The following is a 17785-nucleotide window of genomic DNA, read 5'->3' as shown; positions in this document are numbered from 1 at the left end:
AGTCATTTAGTTCAGTAGTTCTTACAATCTGCTGCATGCCCTGGACTAGAGGTTCGCAACTCTTCTTATTGCACACTGCATTCCAGATCTACCAGCTGCCTGCGTACCCCTACCCCTCTCATCACTGATATTTTGTGTGGTGTTCTTAACGCTGTCTTTAGCCATCTGTCCATATTTCACTGTTACATACAGATATAGTAATTATGTGACATATACAACCAAAACCCCTCTTTCCTCCTCCTCCCTCCCCCTCTCCCCCCAAGTTCTGAGCTCAGTTAGACTGGACAGTTGCTGGGCAACTGAACCCATGCTGTACAGTGATTGGAGGTGAGGGCTCTGTACATCAGTGTCTGTGTGTATCTGTTCTTGTTGGTACATCTTGAAGTAAATACCATATGTTGTATAACAAATTCCCACAGAGTTTTAAAGTTTTGTCTGAGTAGCCTATTATGAAAATGCAATAAAGAAAATAATAAATAAGTGACCGTTACATATTTTCTCCCACACACTCTCCAGAGACATTGCACATACGCCCAGGGGTACGCGTACCCCAGTTTGGGAGCCCCTGCTCTAGACTATAACTGAAATCCCTTTTTATCAACCTTGCATGATTGGGTCCAGGGAGAAAGAAGGTATTCCAGGTATATGCTGCAGCGTGGAAGAATGCAGCTTGAAAACAAGAGTGGGATGAACTAGGCAAACTTATCTCAGCAGCCTCTAATAGGGTGACCAGATAGCAAGTGTGAAAAATGAGGGGGGGGGGAATAGGCACCTATATAAGAAAAAGCCCAAATATAGGGACTGCCCCTATACAATCAGGGCATCTGGTCACCATAGCCTCTAAACAGCCTGATTTTTAAGTTCCACTAAGGCCTCTTTATCCAGAAAGAGAGGTGTGTAAAGGGGCTTAGTGCTACGGAGAGTCAGGCCCCTCGGTTCATAATGTTTTGTGAGATGCATGACACCAATATAAATGTTTGTTATGGGAGGCCAAAATTAATGCCTGGGTTCTCAGCCTGGGGCATGTGAGTCCACCAAATGGGTCCAGGGTGTGGGGTTTGTGAGCACCTTCCTGTTCTTTAGCCAGCTGGCTGAGGAGTCCCCAAAATAAAGGAGAGGGTGCATGAAACTCTTTTCTGTTGTGATATGGGTCATGTCAGGAAAAAGGTAGAGAACCACATACAGTTGTACAATGCTTTTCCTGTTACCAAGAACTCTCTCTTCTTCCCCCACACCCTCCTTTGTATTTCCATTTGTGTGTAGCTGATCTGCAGAAATTGATATAATCCTGTACAATGCAGAACACTGGGTAGCTGGGCTAGCAAACTCCAAATCCCCATTATTTCCAACTCCTGTTGATCCAGATATTTTTGCTGTGTCTAAAATGTTTTCCATAAACAAGTTTGTATTATATGTCTCTAGGTTGCTTCTATTATCTTTTCTGTTTATCTGGAGAATGTGGGGGATGGAAATGCATATACTTTTCAGTATTTTTCTTTAGTTTTTCATAAATGCTCCAACCTTTGCTAGTTACAGCCCTTAATCTTTTATTTTCCCCCACCCACCCTTTTTTTTAAAACAGGCCTTTTCAGATTGGTGAAATTAAACTACACTTCAGTAATGCAGGAGGAGCAACTGCCCGAGGTAAGTTTTGGAATAACCTCTTCCCCAGTAGTGATGATAGAAGGCACTTGACAAGGCCCAGAATCAGCAAGGTACTTAAGCACATGCCCGCTATTACCAGCGCCAAGCATTCAAAAATCATGGGATTGGCTTAAAAATCATGGGATTTTAAAAAAAAAAAAAAAATTTGAACTGTGGGTGGTGGTTGTTTGATGTCCAGATTTGGGACCCCTAAGGTTTATTTTCAGGCTTTTCTCTGCAACTGGGAGGGGTAGAAATGTACCCTTCTTTTATTTTTAAGTAAAAGCTGGGATTCTTACCTAATTACCTGACGTCAAGGGCTCATGGTAAAATTGTAGGAGTAACTTCAAGCATGTGAGCAGTCCCATTGTAGGCACCTTAAGTACCTTGCTGAATTGTGACCTAGATGCCTTTTTCCACCCTTGAATTCCTTCTGTTTCCCTTTCCCATGTTCCTGCAAATACTTTGCTATGGAAGACGTGTGTGTGTGTGTGTGTGTGTGTGTGTGTGTAATAATCATAAAATTAAGACACTGTTTCATCTGGCAAATAGCATTTACCCCCACCACCCTCATTATATTGATACAGCCATTACAAATGGCAGAATTTAAGAGGTTTTTTTTATGCTACATATTTGAAAAATATAATATGAAATATTATGAATGTTTGAATAGAGTTGCTTACTCTGGAAGGCTCAGAGAATGGGTACTCAGAGGCTGAGTGGGTACTTGATTATATTGATGATCGTATCCTGTCTATAAATATTCTTTTACTGCAGAACAGGTATGTTGTGCACTGCCTTGAATTATTTAGATGGGGTACTCCAGAGCTGAAGTCAGAAACTGGTTGGGAGTTTGATTGCTACTGGCTGGGGTTGAGAGCCTTGCTGCATCACAGTCAATGGCAAAAATCCCATTGACTTCACTAGGAGCGGGATTTCACCCCTAGTATTTAACAACTGAGAATTACTGACTAGACTAATGACACGCCCCAAGGATTTGAGAAGTAAAACTTCCTTGCTAAAAGTAGTATAAAGCTTTCAATCATCAGATATGCTTTTTCTGTCCTTACTTTCAATTAAAGTGCCCCCCAAAAGGCACCTCTAGGTAAAAATATGAATTAAATGGGATCTGTGATGGGGTAGATGCTGTTGAAACTGCCATATAAGATGAACTTGCAGTCACCAAATACATAATTTACTGTGGTATGTGTTTGTTGGGTTGTTCATCTTGGTCCAAACTTTCAAACTTGGATGCATAAAGAGTGCAGCTATATTTGTACTGAAGCACCTAAGTTGTCTGTGTTCACATTTTTAAATATGGGTTTGGATATTTAACTTTAAGTACCCAAGTTTATAATTGTTTTTACCTTGGATGGCAAACATGATAAATGTAAACTGTGCTAGAATTTCTGAAAGCAGAAATATTGTGGTATGAAAAAATAAGGTAGATGTAGTGAGAAGTTTCCTCCTATGAGGCATTGTTTCATCTTTTGTAGGAAGAAACTAACAAACTTGAAGGTATAAAAATAGGAAATGTACATTCTTTGGAAATGACGTTGGTTATCAAGTAAATATTGGTAGGTGTGATTCATTACCAGTGCTTCATTTGAAAGGACCTCTGAATAATTATTGATCCACATCCAGTCACTGGCTTGTGAATGTGTTGATGAAGAATTCCAGATCCTCCCAACAATTACCAGAAATAATTTGAAATAATGTCCTTGCCTAAACATAGCTCGCAGTTGGGCTTTACTTTGTTTGTAGTATCTTTTGGCATTACTTATATTTCTCTGACTTGCTTGGAGATTTGGTCTGTCCCAAAATACTGCAGGCTGAATTACAGGGAGTGCTCCAAGTCTGCGTTGTCTGTAGTTGTGTGATGTTAAAGCTTGTATGTTAACTAGGAATTGAAGGGATTTTGCTAGTGAAAGAGCTGCTTCAGATATCTCAAGTTGTAAAATTTTCAGGTAAATACTTGGATATCAAGTCGGATAGACCTCAATCCTTCAAAGAGTTGCATGTGTGCATTTACTTGAACTATTCATGTGTGGGAAGTAGCTTGTGCATAAGTGTTTGCAGGATCAGGCCTTATTTTGTAGTCTCTCTCTCTCTCTCTCTCTCTTACATATAACTTAAAATGGCATAATACATAACAGACCCTTTTGAAAGAATATAGATAGTTTGTGATATCTGATTTTGCACTCTTCTCAGACTTCCAGTGGTACGCAAGTTAAAAAGCTGTGAAATATGTTTTTCATAAGTAGCAATGCTTTTAGAATCATCTGTGCACAGATGATTCTAAAACACACACGATTCTTCTCTATAATATTTTAAAAAGAGTAATCTGCTCGATTAGAATGTTTCATCAGATTGTGAGAGCTCTGTATTAGTTATAAATACTATCTCTTTCAAAAGAGATTTTTGAATGTCTTTTGAATGTATTTTTCTGTATCATAAATTTCCAGCTTACAAAAGAGCCATTGAAAAATCAGATTTTGCGCTCTGTCACTGTTTAACTAATTTAGTTGTTTACATATTATACGTGGATTCAAACTAACCCGACTAACAAGGAGAGAGGAGTATAAACCATTTCATTACAACTCCCATTGTCCTTTGAATTCTTATTTCATGCAGGCTGCTGCAGATCCAATGTCCTCCTCCAATGCACCGGAAGATGACGAAAAGGAAACTTCAGACGCATCACCAAATATTTGTATGTATTAGTTTGATCAGGAAAAAAGAAATGTCATAACCGTAGAATGTAAAGCTAAATGTTTGCACTACTAGCAAGAATGTGGTGACTAGTCTAAAAAGGAGCTAATGACCCTGTATAAAAAAGGTAGACATGTAAGTGGGGGAATTTCATCATCATTTGTGCCAAAGCTCTGCTGTAAAGGCCAAATCTGAAAACAGCAATGATGAAAAAAGGACATATTAGTCTAGGGTTTTATCTACTCCCATATTTTAAAACTAAAGTAAATATGTTCTGTTGTTGAGATCATAGTTATATCCAGCTTGTGTTTAAGCAGGGTCCTTCTCTCTAGGCAATACTTAAGTATGTACATATTGGATTCTGTATCATGGCACTACAACGACAGTGATGTTGCACTAGGTCATGAGGACATTTTGTTATTATGTCACTGATGCAATGTTATCGTGTTGCAATGGCCAAAATAAACTTTTTTTATAGACGTGCATATTTTAATAAAATTTGTAGCTGATGCAGATGCATTTAAAATTCTCCTGGACATGAAGATGAAGAAGAGACAGAAAAAGCCCAATCTACCAAGCACTGTGACCGAACTAGTCACTGAGGAAGGGTCTAAGGTGTTCGTGGTTGGTACTGCCCACTTCAGTGACAGCAGTAAAAGAGATGTAGTGAAGGTAAGCATGCAGGTGGAGCCATTCAGCAACATTTTATTATATGCCTGGAAAGTTAACAAGAAACTAACTTGTTTTCATAATAATTAGAACTTTGCTATAGTGTCAGGGCATTTTGGGGTTAGGGTAGCAGAATATAACTGCATGATTCAGCCATGACTTTGCAACTAACACGCATGGTAGTGTATAGGATTGAGTAGCATCCCTTTAAGTAGCTTCTAATAGACATCCCTGTCTTCTATTGCAGAAGCCACTAGATGCTAACAGAGCAACAGTGTATTTATGTATCTAGGCCTTGTATTTCTGTATACTGTCCCTCAAATCAGTTATTTGGAACCCAACTGTGTCTGTGTTTTTTCCTCATATTCTTAAAGTTGTGTAGAGAGCAAAGACGTCACAGCTCTAATCTTGTGCAAAGTGCCATGAGCGCTGTTATATTCATACATGGTTGAGACCTTGGCTTTACATCTCCTCCAAAGTATGGCACACTTTATAGTACCTGGGTCAATGATTCAGTACTGCTGTGGAAGGGTAATTAATCGGCATATCACAAGTATGTGGCCGAGTTGAGAATAGAATCTAAGTCTCTTGACTCAGCCCTGTGCTTTCCTAGACTCCTTCCCTAAGGTTAGCTTGTTGGGTCGACGGGATTATAGTACGAAGTTGTAAGCCATAGTATTTAAACAATAATTTGATTAAAGTGAACTGCTAGCAAGTCCCAAATGTTATCAGTAATTGACATAAAAGCACCTAATGGTATATTTTTAGGCCAGATGCAGGTATAGTACAGGTAGCTGGCTTTAGGGCTTGCATTCTCACCTATTGATACTTTAATGACAGTCATTCCAGGAAACTGTAACATTGTGATGCTAACACATGATCATATGTTATCGCATAGTCATTTGGGATCATGCTGAGAATGGAAGCTGGAAGGAACTTTTAATTGCTCTGTGTGCTAGAACTGTGGGAAGTGGAACAGGCCTGTAAAAACTGGGATTATTTCTCAAACTTTGGGCAGAAATAACTGAATCAGGACAGGTCTGAAGAGTTAGCAGAGTTCCATGTCCCATGCAAACTTTGCAATATAGATTGGCCGCACCGCCCTGCTTGGCACTGGAAGCTGAGCCAGGAGGAAACCTGTGCGAGAATCAGTCCCTCCAGCACTTTGGGCTCTTGATTTAGTCCTTGCTGATGGAAAGACTTGTCCCAGCTAGGTTTGTGATGCAGAAGGTCATAAAGTACCATTTAAAATGAACTTTGCTAACATGCAGGGAATATGTTAAAATCAGATTTTTTCCAGCACAATTGTTACTCCATGTTCCTGTCTCCAGATGGTTGGCAGGTAATACCTTTCACTGGCTTCCTTATTTTTCTTCGAATACGTAGGTGCTAAAAGCATGTGATAACTCAGAGCAATATCAATGGCCTGAAGCAGTTTATTTTTCATTGCCGTGTTAATTGAAAATGATTTGTGGAATGGATTCCTATTAAGCCCCATAGCTTATGAATAGCTCTCATAAAAAAAAAAAAATCACTATTTGCTGCAGTACCTCTCCTCCATCTTGTCCTCGTTTATGTAAATAAATTCATCTTTTTCAGACAATACAGGAGGTGCAGCCCGATGTGGTTGTGGTTGAGCTCTGCCAATACAGAGTTTCTATGTTAAAGATGGATGAAAAGACATTACTAAAGGAAGCCAAAGAAATCAATCTGGAGAAACTTCAGCAAGCTATAAAGCAGGTATGATTACCTCAGTGAGAATTAAATCTATCTGTGCTAAAAGGTAGTTCAGCAAACAGAAACATGGCTGCTACCAACTTCTACCAAGCCTACTAGCACTTCAGCCCTAGTGTGAGCATAGCTATAACGGTCAGAGCTTGTCTACGTGGGGAAATAGCCTGGAATAGCTGTTGTGGAATAGGTACTCTGCACTAGCTCCCCATATGGTCACTCTTGAAGTGGATTAAGCTAAATTGCACAAAAGCACTGTTAGGGCTACAGTTCACGCTCCCCTAACCCGAAGTGTGGGGCTGTGTAGGCATAGCCTTAGTGCTAAATAAGAGTGTCTACATGGGGAGCTAGTGCAGAATAGCTATTGCGCTTTCAATTCACAACCTAGCTTATTCTGTATTAACTTCACTGTGTAGACAAACCCTCAGAGTTAAGGTTGTTTGTTAAGCCTTGGTTTCGGCAATTCCTGGCTTTTCAATGTTTACGGCCTTGATTCTATAGTTGGATTTGTACAAGGAGCCCCTTTGATGTCAGCAGGGCTCTTCTTGGGTTTCACCATATGAAGCATGTTGCAGGACGGGAGATTAACTTTGCAACCTTAATGTTCTTTTGACACTATTTTATGGAATTTTAGCCATACATCTTGTATATGTGTGTGTTCTGGGTATATGGTTTCTGAGTGGTAGAATGGAATTAATAATGAAGGGGAAAAGCAACTAAATCTACATCTTGTTAATATTTGCTATTTGTGTTATATCGTGGATGGGTTGTCAGTGGATTACGTTCAGGTCCTAGCCAAACTGGCTGGTGGTTAATGTGTGGGTGTGTATGCAAATATAAATAAAGTCCTTTATTATCTTTATCAAACAGTGAATTGTATTTGTGTTTAATGAAGTTAAAATTACTCAGTAGGGCAACAAATAAAAGTTGATTAAATTAAATATTTATCCTAACTTGAACAGACTACAAGCATTGGGTCACCAATCAATGGCGTCTTAAATAATCAAGTTAAAAGGACAGGTTCATAATCTACTGCAGATATTTTGATTTTGTCCTGAACCTTCGGCATAAGTAAGTAGTCCTATTGACATCAGTGGGACTGCTTGTGAGTTGGTATTTATAGGCTTGGTCCCAAAACAAGCACATGTGTTGCCAATCTGAAATCACATGTGAATAAGAAGTTAGTGATTTTCTGTGTGTGTATGGTCTCTCTCCGACTCGTGTAGCTAGAGCAATAACTAGTCCTTCCTGTTCTGTAGTTATGTAGTCTCAAAGACCAGGATATTGCAACGTATTTAAATGTTACATTTTTTTTGTAAGGTTTTCTTTAAGCAATGACCAAAATTACACAGCCTCTGTGCAATCAAGGGATCATCATCAAAGTTTCTAAACAATTAAAACAGGAACAAAATATTACTCTTTGCTTATTATATCTAAATATGAATGCAGTAGTTTTTTGCCTTGCATCTTCGTTAGAGGAAAAGACCAATGAAAATCTTATAGAAAACTGATTTCAAATCATTGTTATACTTTTTATATTTTTTCCTAAATAGGAGACTTCTGAAAGCTCATGATGGCAGCTCTGTAGTGTCATGTAGTCAGCAGTTCCTGCCAGGACTTGGGATGACTCTCCTTTTTGTGCACTAGGGGCAGTGCGAGTAACCCGATATTGGACCTTGTTCCCTTTTAAATTATTATAATTCTTGTGCTATTCTTTGAATGACCATTTAAAAATATAAGGTCAATAAATAAAGTTGCCTATGGATGAGGGTCCTTTGTATAAGTAGAAACACTGTGCATTTTACACATTCCCAATAGTAATCAGGCCTACCTTGGGTGGATATTTTCAAAGGCACCCAAGTCCCCCTAACTGCCATCTGTGTTTTTGACAGTTTCCCACCTACTCTACAGCATGTCTGGCTGTTCTCAACAACCTGCTCCCTGTTTGTGACAGCATGATGTGTTAGAGCAGTGTGAAACGCCCCAGATTAATTAGCAGGAATTTTTGAGGTCTCTTTTCCAGTTTCAGTTCTTGTTGGTTCACATCCTGAGTTTTGATTTGCAGTGGAGATGCAAAATACAAAGCAAAGCTCAACCTAAACAGCAGAACTTTGCCTTGATTTCAGTCATAGGGTCAAAGCCATCCAGTCATCATCCCAGGGTTCTTTAGCAACGACTGACAGGGAGTGCTGTGCTGGGGAGAAGGGAGGGTTTCTGAAAAGTGGGCAGTTCGGGACTCTTGGAAAAGAGCAAATTCCAAACTGCCACCCACCTCTCATCCTGATTTCTCCCTCCCTCCCTCCTACCCCACACCTTATGGCTGAAATGACCCACCCTCCCTGATGCCAGGTGCCCATTTGCTTCCTCAAGCTAGAAATTGGCCACAGGGAGGTGGCTGGGGAGGTGGAGTTGTGAGGCCAGGCCAGGTCACTGGGAACTACCAAGTGAAGTGCACCAGGAGTGAGAGGTCATCAGGCTAGCAAGGAGAATGGGAGGGAAGAGGGCGGGTGGAGAAAATGAGTGTTAGTTCATAGAACGCATGGGACAAATGCTTCCACAAATTCAGGAGAGATCCCCAGCAAAATAAGAGTTTTTTATTTTATTTTTTTTTTTTTAACTAAAGCGGCTGAGGCTGGATTCCTGCTGAGATCACTTGCTGCGGTTTGCTTCTTTAAGACAGATGTAATTAATTCTCGCTTGTGTTCTGGGTTTTCTTTTTGAACCGTGATGGAAACACTCCATCCTGCTTTGTAGCAGAAGGACATAACTGCAGTGTATTTCAGTCAATCATGTTCTTGATCTTCCCAAAACGCAGTGCCTGTCCTATTTGCTCAGACTCAAGAAAATAGGTGATAGCAGCACAAGTCCAGACAAAGAGATTTAAAGTCTTAAATGAAAATGCGCAAACAATTTATGTGAGTAAAATACTGCTGAGAGATACTGAAATATAGCCTAAGGATGGGGGCTTGTATTTATTGTCTTGTCTATCCACAAGTACATCCGTTTTTTTGTTTTGTTTTTTTATTATTCTCTTGCTGGGGACCTCTCCTGAATTTGTGGAAGCATTTGTCCTTTGTGTTCTGTGAATGAACACTCATTTTCACTACCCTTTCTCCCTTATTCTGCAGCCCCAGGTCGAGTTTAAAGTTGTTTTCCCTTTCATGGAAACTGGCATGGCTACAGTTGCCAGCCCCCTAAGTTGCATCCCTTCTTATGCCCACAGAGTGAATCAAGCTCAGGGTTTTTATTTAAGATCTCATCTGCAAGTCCATGAACAGGAAACTGCCTGGTGCTCAGCTTTTCTGGATTAGAAAGAGGAAGGTCTGATTGGACTCGGTCAGTGTTCAGCGCTGTTTGAAGAATCTAGCTGTTTCATGGTTAGACTGCTAGGTGTAGTCCACTCCACTATCCCTCTAGCAGGACAAATGCAGAGCAAATATGGTCATGTTCTATGTTACTTATATTTGGAGGAGAATGCAGTGTTTGTTCTAATTCATTCAATTACAAATATGTGATATTAGCTACTCTTACCGTTCACGTGGACGGATGCTTTCTTCTCACCTTGGGCGGGGGGGAGGCTGAAACGAGACTGATTTATTTAATTATTTCTTTTCTTTGATTACACGCCAGATTTTTTTGCTCAAAGAGCATTTTTAAGGATGATCCCACATATAAAGGATGAAAGCTGAAATAATGGGAATGGTATTCAGCAGTAAACCAGCTCCAGAGGATGGCTACAATGTTTCTTCGTTAGAATGGTTGATGGTTCTCAGTGATTGCTAATGGCACAATGTCTGTGTGTATTTCCTAGTAATCCATACAGTTTGATGCTTCCTGTTTAATAGTTTTTTCCCTTTTCTGCTAGAATGGAGTCATGTCAGGACTGATGCAAATGCTTCTGCTGAAGGTCTCTGCTCACATCACAGAACAGCTGGGAATGGCCCCAGGAGGGGAATTCAGGGAGGCTTTCAAAGAGGTAGGGGCTGGAAGTTGGTTGTTTCTAAGGTAAAAATATTCGTCTCTTGAACTTCAGTCAAACTAAATAAAGGCACTTGTTTGGCTAGAGTGCTCTTTTCTGATCCCTGCCTTATACGTGGTGAGGCCAGAGAATTAAAGATCTTTTCCTTAAAGGGGAACTACAAAGAAGAAGGGAAAATGGTGGTGTCTGCTCCTTTCTGATCTATATAAGGATGGTTCCATACAGACTTTGGCTTTTTTTTTTTTTTTTCAACGGCTTTTGTCTTCTCCATAGAAATAGTGATATTCAGTTCTTACATCTCTGTTTTTGCTGAGAGGTGGGGGGTTGCGAAACATTTCACACAGAGCTTTTCTCCCAGTTTTGGCGCTGGTCCTTCAATGAACTCCTCACGGGTGGAACCCTGTTCCCATGCAAATTGGGGCCTTTGTCTGGAGTCAAAAGAATTTGCATGGGTATCACAAACAAACACACCTGTCTGACTAGACCTCTTCTCCCCTTTCAGCTGAGGGCGAGAGAGCTGCAGCTCAGGTTCATTATGTCTTGATGACAATGTTGTCCTTCTAGTTCTCCAGATCAGCATTTCCCCAACTGCATTGGAACTCTCTATGGGGGAAGTAGGGACAGGGGACCAGAGACTTTGAATTAACAAAATGTACCACTTTTGCAACGAGCAAAAACATAATTAATGAATTAAATATATGAAGCGGTGGCTGTTAAAATCAACATTTGCCAACAGTTCCCATAATTTTCCCTATATTTAGGTTAACATGTTATGTAAAATGTTATCTCACATAGCACTGTGTGGTAACTGTTGGGGGAATACTGATTTTTTTTTTTTTTTTTAAAGCTGTGTCTTTCCTATCCCTCATTTGAGAGGGAAGTGGTTTGTGAGCAGGCTGGCCAGCACTGTCTCTCTGGTGGTCCAGAAGCTGAACACGCACATAATGGGTGAGAGAGGAAACACTGCTTCTTAAACTGGCAGTTGAACCACATGGGGAACACGGCAGCATGAACACAGATGAGGACAGCCTCAGAATTCAGCGCTCTCTCTAAGAATAAGAGATGGATTCTGCTACACTTGTCTGTGAAAATCTGCTGCTCCGCTCCCTGGCACCATTTATTTCCCTTTATTGTCGGTAGCAGGAAGAACTAGCTGCCCTATGAACACCACCTACAAGATAAGAATGTAGTCCTGTGGAGGGGTAAATCTCCCATAAACTGGCTGAGACAAGATGTCTCCATGAGCCTGGTGTGTTTTGAAACTTATTATAAATAGAAAAGGAGTACTTGTGGCACCTTAGCGACTAACATTTATTTGAGCATAAGCTTTCGTGAGCTACAGCTCACTTCATCGGATGCATGTAGCTCACGAAAGCTTATGCTCAAATAAATTTTTTTAGTCGCTAAGGTGCCACAAGTACTCCTTTTCTTTTTGCGGATACAGACTAACACGGCTGCTACTCTGAAACCTATTATTATAAATAGAGCTGCTGGGGGGGCCACGATCATTAGAAGAGTCTAATAGGGTTGTGACGGGAAAGTTTAGGAATCCCCAGTTCAGAGGATCCTCCAGCCAAAACTGGGGGGGATTCAAATTGTCTTATCTCTAATATAAAAAGACAAACTGAAAAAAGTCTTTGCAGCTATCTAAATAGTAGTAATAAGGGAAAGGGCACATACACACATCTTTGTTTGGTTTGCAGTTCACCTTTAAGCCCAGGACAGAAACTTGTGTGATAGTAACATGAACATGCTACAAGGATTTCATGGTGCTCCTGCAGCTTAACAATGCCAGGAAAACTGCTTTTTAGTTATATGCTATAATTCATGGGAAAATAAAGTCTGAGAAGGTCAGACTTTGAAAGGAGTGAACTGGACGTATTAGGAAACTAAGCACAGACCTGCTCCACTCAGTCTCTCTTGACATTTCAATTTTACTACATGAATCTTTAAATGCTGAATTGTTTTGATGCAGTCAAATTGAGTGAATAGTGCCATTTACTGCAGAGCTTTAGTTCAATAATTAGTAAGTAATGCAGTTACACTGATCATGCTATGTCTGGGCTGTGCTATGAGGCACAAAGCGAAGACTAATCTGATGGGACCTGTGTGTGTCCAGTCCTTTTTTGGAATGGAGGGGGGGAAAGTAGCAAGAAGGTTGTGCAGTAATAGGCTAACTTGTCCTGACCCATATCGTTCTACCAGATACTCTGCAGTGTCAGAACCCTTGTCGGCCCATCAGAAATCTCTATTTTAGACATAAATTTAATAATGCTGCTAACTGGATGCCTCCTTTTTTCTGAAAGTCCATTATCAATTGAAGGAGAAAAGTAGAATCCTGCCAGTAGACTTGTTTCTGAATTTTGTAAACACGTTTGGTTTGATTCCTCACTGCCTGCCCCTTATGTAGTCATTTACACCTATGCAAAGTGAAAATACTATGGTATCAAATCAGCATGGTAACATTTTACAACTGCTTTGTACAGGTGTCGATGACTACACAAAATGCAAGGCAGCGGGGTATTCTGCCCATTGTCTTTGGAACTCCTAATGGATTATAGAATCATAGAATATCAGGGTTGGAAGGGACCTCAGGAGATCATCTAGTCCAACCCCCTGCTCAAAGCAGGCCCAATCCCCAATTTTTGCCCCAGATCCCTAAATGGCCCCTCAAGGATTGAACTCTCAACCCTGGGTTTAGCAGGCCAATGCTCAAACCACTGAGCTATCCCTCCAAGTACTATTGTAAATCTAGTTTTATACAGGCTGTAATATAAAAATTATTTTTGAAATACTTTAAAAGGAAAGAGGGTGTCAGCAGGGATGCTAATGTTAGTATCTGCATTCACAATAATCTCAAGGAAATTTAATGTCATAATTTGAAAACTGTTTTCCAGGTTTTTTTTCTATAATCCAGTGTGTGTTTTAAGTGGAAACACAACTGACCAAATCTGTTTTATACAATGCTTGCATATCTGCATGGAACTGAATTAATAAATACTAGGATTATTGCAGTCCTTTGGTGGATAGTTGTTAGTGGGACACATTTTTTAGCCTAGCCTTAACTCTTGTTGCACTTGTAGTTTTGTGGGAACTAGTAAGTAGTAATTATAGGCATAAAATTGTGCCCATAGTTGTTTGCAGATATAATTAAGGTAATTTGGATGACTGAGTACCTGAGCTTGCAGGCACAATCAGGTACCTGATTTCCAAAATACTTTACTTGTGCTTGCAACTTATAGGTGGAAAACAGAGCCTGACCGTGTAAATCTATCCCAAATCTCTGAGCATATGGTGATGTCACTTCAAAGTAAAATCTTAGCCCTTTTTAAATCTTATCTTTTGTTGCCTCAATTTAGACATATCTACCTGAATCATCTAGTAAATTGAAAGGCTCAAAAGATTACTTGATGATAAAACACTAGGGAGTGAAATCCTTGTCCCTTTGAAGTCAATAGCATCAGGACTTTGTGCTGGGAAGTTACCTCTGGAATGTTAATGAACCCCAGTGTATTAATCCAAAAAGGTGCTAAATGGGACTGAGTTCAGTCATTTGCCCAAGTGACTATGGTCCCAATCCTCACACGCTGCAGGATCAGGTCCTTGATGTGATCTATCTTATTGATCATATGAAAGACACTTTTGTCCCAAATAAGTTCCTGTACTATATATAGAGTCTGGTTCCATTAAATATTTGTGAAGTAAACCTTGGTATCTTTGCTTTATTTGGTTTAATGTTCCTCTCCCTCATTTGCCATTTGTCATGCTGCCAGCCGTGGACTGGCTCTTTTGTGGTATTCGGCTTAAGACGTTATTTCTTGCTCAGCAGAAGCTGAGCAGAAATATGTTCATACCAATTGAGAAAGTAGTACCCATACCAACTCTCAAACCTCTTCTCAAATGATACTGATCTGAATCCTCACAGAACAAAGTATTTTGAAATCATGTTTGGAAGGACCTTTTTGAGAGGTGGAGAAAGAGGTTTGCCTAGGGGTCCACCTAACATGAAATTCATGTGTTCTAGACAGGGCTCTAAAAGATTTGTGGCTTCACGTAGCTCTGACTCAAAGATCTGTTTATAGCAAAATTTTTCTTACCAGGGCAAGCCATGTGTCTAGTATCCCACTTCCACCAGCCTTAGGCTTTCTGCCGCTCATTCCATATTGTGTGATGGATCCAGGATATTACAGATCCTCTAAAAGCAAAATTTAAAATAATTAAAATCATTTTTGCTTTTGACCTTATCCAGATCTGAATCCAAGTCTCGATCCCAATCCTATCAACTGCAGTCATGTGCAAAAAGCTTTTTTCTGCCTAGCCAAAAACCTGGTGACTCATTTGGTAAGGTACAAAAGAGAGAGAGGGTCAGTGTGCTGTTTGATATGAATAGAGCCCTGGGTTTTTATTGTAATAACGGTTGCATTTCATGGAAGAAGTAGTCCTTTGAGATATTACATTGAAAATGAAAATGTTATTTACCTACAAAATAAAAAAATTTTCTTTGAGTGCTAGTCTCTGTTTGTCTCCCAATGGGTACACATGCGCGCCATGCACCTGAGTCTGGAAATTTTAACTAGCACTGTGTATGTGTGCAGTAAATCTCCTCATGCTCTTGACCAAGCATAAGAAGCATGGGCTGACGCCTCTCCAGTTCCTTCTTATTGCTGCATGGCCTGAGTCAGCTTCTTATTCCCAGCTGCCTACTACCCTGATGACACCCTCCCCTTTGGGCTAGCAACAGCACCCAGAGTGTTTACAAAGGTTTTTTTCTGTGGTTGCAGCCTAAATGAGACGGCAGTTACAATTTCCCATATCTGGGTGATTAGCGCTTCTGTTAAGAGGTTAAGTTGGTGATGGACTATCTGCTCCATCTTCTAGCAGCCCTACATCGGAGCCACACTGGACTCTGTTTCTGTGAGAGTTTTTTCCTTCCAATAGAAAGACTTCAGTTAATGAACAGCCTGATAACATGGATTACTTACAGACCAAGAAATATGGTCAGAATGTGCCTTTCACTTTTAGGCCACACGGCTTCACCTGGAAAGCGTGAGAGTGGACATTCCCTACAATGCTTCCACCCCCAGAGCCACCAGCATAACAGCGCTTCTCTTCCGAGTTGGGGTGCTCACCTGAACAACTCCACTGCACAAGGTACCTGGACTCCACGGGAGGCCAGACTGCACATCCAGTGTATTAGAATGGAGAGCAGTCCACATGGCTTGCAGACCCTTTCTCCGGCTTATGCATTTGCTCCCTATCCAAGTAATGTCAGACAGCATCACTGTGGTCCTTCACGTAAATAGGGCGGAGCAGGATCTCTTCCTCTTTGACTAGAAGCAGGCCATGTACCTCCCAGGTGGTCAGAACTTTTTAGCAGATGACCTGAGCAGGCATTTCACAGTGGACCTCGAGTGGGAGGGTCATGACTCTGTCCTGAAGAAAATATTTACTCAGTGGGGTACACCTCAATGGGATCTTTCTGCTCTCCAAGCAAACAGAAAACTTCCCCTGTACTGTTTCAGAGGAACTATGAGCCATGGCTTCCAGCATGGTGATCTCCTGTTGTCATGGACAAACAATCCCATTCCCGGGCTACTGCAAGTCCTGAGAAAGTTCTGTCATGACAGGACCAGAGTCATTCTCCTACCACCCAATTGGCCCAGACAGTTCTGGTTCCCGGAGCTCCTGAAAATATCAACCTGCCCCTGGGTCCAGGACCTGCCCCTTCCCAGACCTCCTAATTCAGGAGGGGGGCAGCATCAAATACCCCAATCTGGATTCATTCCATCTCACATTCTGGTGTTTGGATGGGCATCAGGAGTAGAATGCTCCTGTTCGGCATCTGTTCAGGCTATCCTTAGCCAAAGTAGGAAAGATTCAGCTAGGATCTGTTATCTAGCTAAATAGACACATTTCTCTAGCTGTGTGGAGTATAATCAGCCTTCTCCATGTATTGCAGATATTGCGGCTGTTTTAGATTATCTCCTGTATCTAAAAAACTCGAGCCTTTCCATTAGCTTGCTGTGGGTCCATCTCACAGTGATTAGTGCCTCCCTCCTTCCCTCTGTTTTCACCCCCCTAACTGCAGTAAGATTCATGAGGGGCCTTGTCAGGACCTTTCCACCGGTGGTCAAACCTACACCTCAATGGGACCTCAATCTCATCCTGTCAACACACACCAGGCCACTGTTTGAACCCTTGGTGACATGTCATGTCCCACCTGTCTATGAAAGTTTCATTTTTTGTTGCGATCACTTCAGCCAGGAGGGTGAATGAGTTGGGAGCAATCATGGCAGACTCTCTTTATACAGTTTTTCACACGGAAAAGACATCTTTTTGCCTCCATCCTAAGTTACTCCCCAAGGTTATTTCTGAATTCCATGTAAACAAAGTATCCATTTTTACCTGTCTTTTTTTCTCAAAACCCTATGCTTCTGCCAAAGAGACAAGACTTCATTGACATCAGATGTGTCCTGGTGTTCTACCTGCAAAGGACCAAGCCTATCAGGAAATCACCAAGACTTTTTCTCGCCAAAGGAGAAAGATTGCGAGGTCAAGCAATATCCTCTCCGAGAATCTTTAAGTGGGTTTCTGGGTGCATCATTGAATGCTACAAGTTAGCACGCATACCTCCTCCTGATGGAATCGGGGCACACTCCACAAGGGCAAACGCCACCTCTGCAGCATCCATACAAGACATTCCAATACTAGATACATGCAGACCGGCCACCTGGAGCTCCTTCCATACGTTCTCTATACATTGTGTGCTAGTTCAGGCCTCTGCTGCAGATGCTTGGAGTACTGCAATTCCCACTGCTGCATCTTCCTCACACCCTGCTCATATCTGAGCACTGCTTGTCAATCACCCATGTGCAAAATACATGGGACTAGCACTCGAAGAAGCAATGGAGGTTACATACCTGTAACTGGTTGTTCTTTGAGATCTGTGGTCCTGATCTGTATTCCACTACCCGTCTTCTGTCCCCTCTGCTTTGGATCCTGCTGGATTTGAGGTAAGAAGAGTAACAGGAAGGGCATCAGACTGCACTG

At 41.1% G+C, this 17785-nt stretch overlaps 1 protein-coding gene across 10 annotated transcripts in view; it reads left to right on the top strand.

Annotated features, from left to right (window-relative positions):
• The window catches only part of TRABD (TraB domain containing), a 54327-nt gene that overhangs the window by 20595 nt on the left and 15947 nt on the right, over nucleotides 1-17785 (top strand). For 4 of the 10 annotated variants that reach the window (XR_006275450.1, XR_006275448.1, XM_043495984.1 and 1 more), the window contains exons 2-6: nucleotides 1580-1644; nucleotides 4279-4357; nucleotides 4835-5028; nucleotides 6625-6765; nucleotides 10622-10732. Coding sequence is in view for 8 of the 10 variants with exons in the window: in XM_043495984.1 (XP_043351919.1) it covers nucleotides 1580-1644; nucleotides 4279-4357; nucleotides 4835-5028; nucleotides 6625-6765; nucleotides 10622-10732 (590 nt within the window). In the remaining 2 variants the exon portion in view is untranslated. The remainder of the gene's footprint in view (nucleotides 1-1579; nucleotides 1645-4278; nucleotides 4358-4834; nucleotides 5029-6624; nucleotides 6766-10621; nucleotides 10733-17785) is intronic. The other 6 variants (XM_043495997.1, XM_043495995.1, XM_043496001.1 and 3 more) reach the window with 4 other exon arrangements.

The sequence above is a fragment of the Dermochelys coriacea genome, chromosome 1 (assembly GCF_009764565.3).
Source record: "Dermochelys coriacea isolate rDerCor1 chromosome 1, rDerCor1.pri.v4, whole genome shotgun sequence".
Lineage (NCBI taxonomy): Eukaryota > Metazoa > Chordata > Testudines > Dermochelyidae > Dermochelys > Dermochelys coriacea.
The sequence above is the reverse complement of the archived record's forward strand: the minus strand, read 5'-3'. Positions and strand labels throughout refer to the sequence as shown.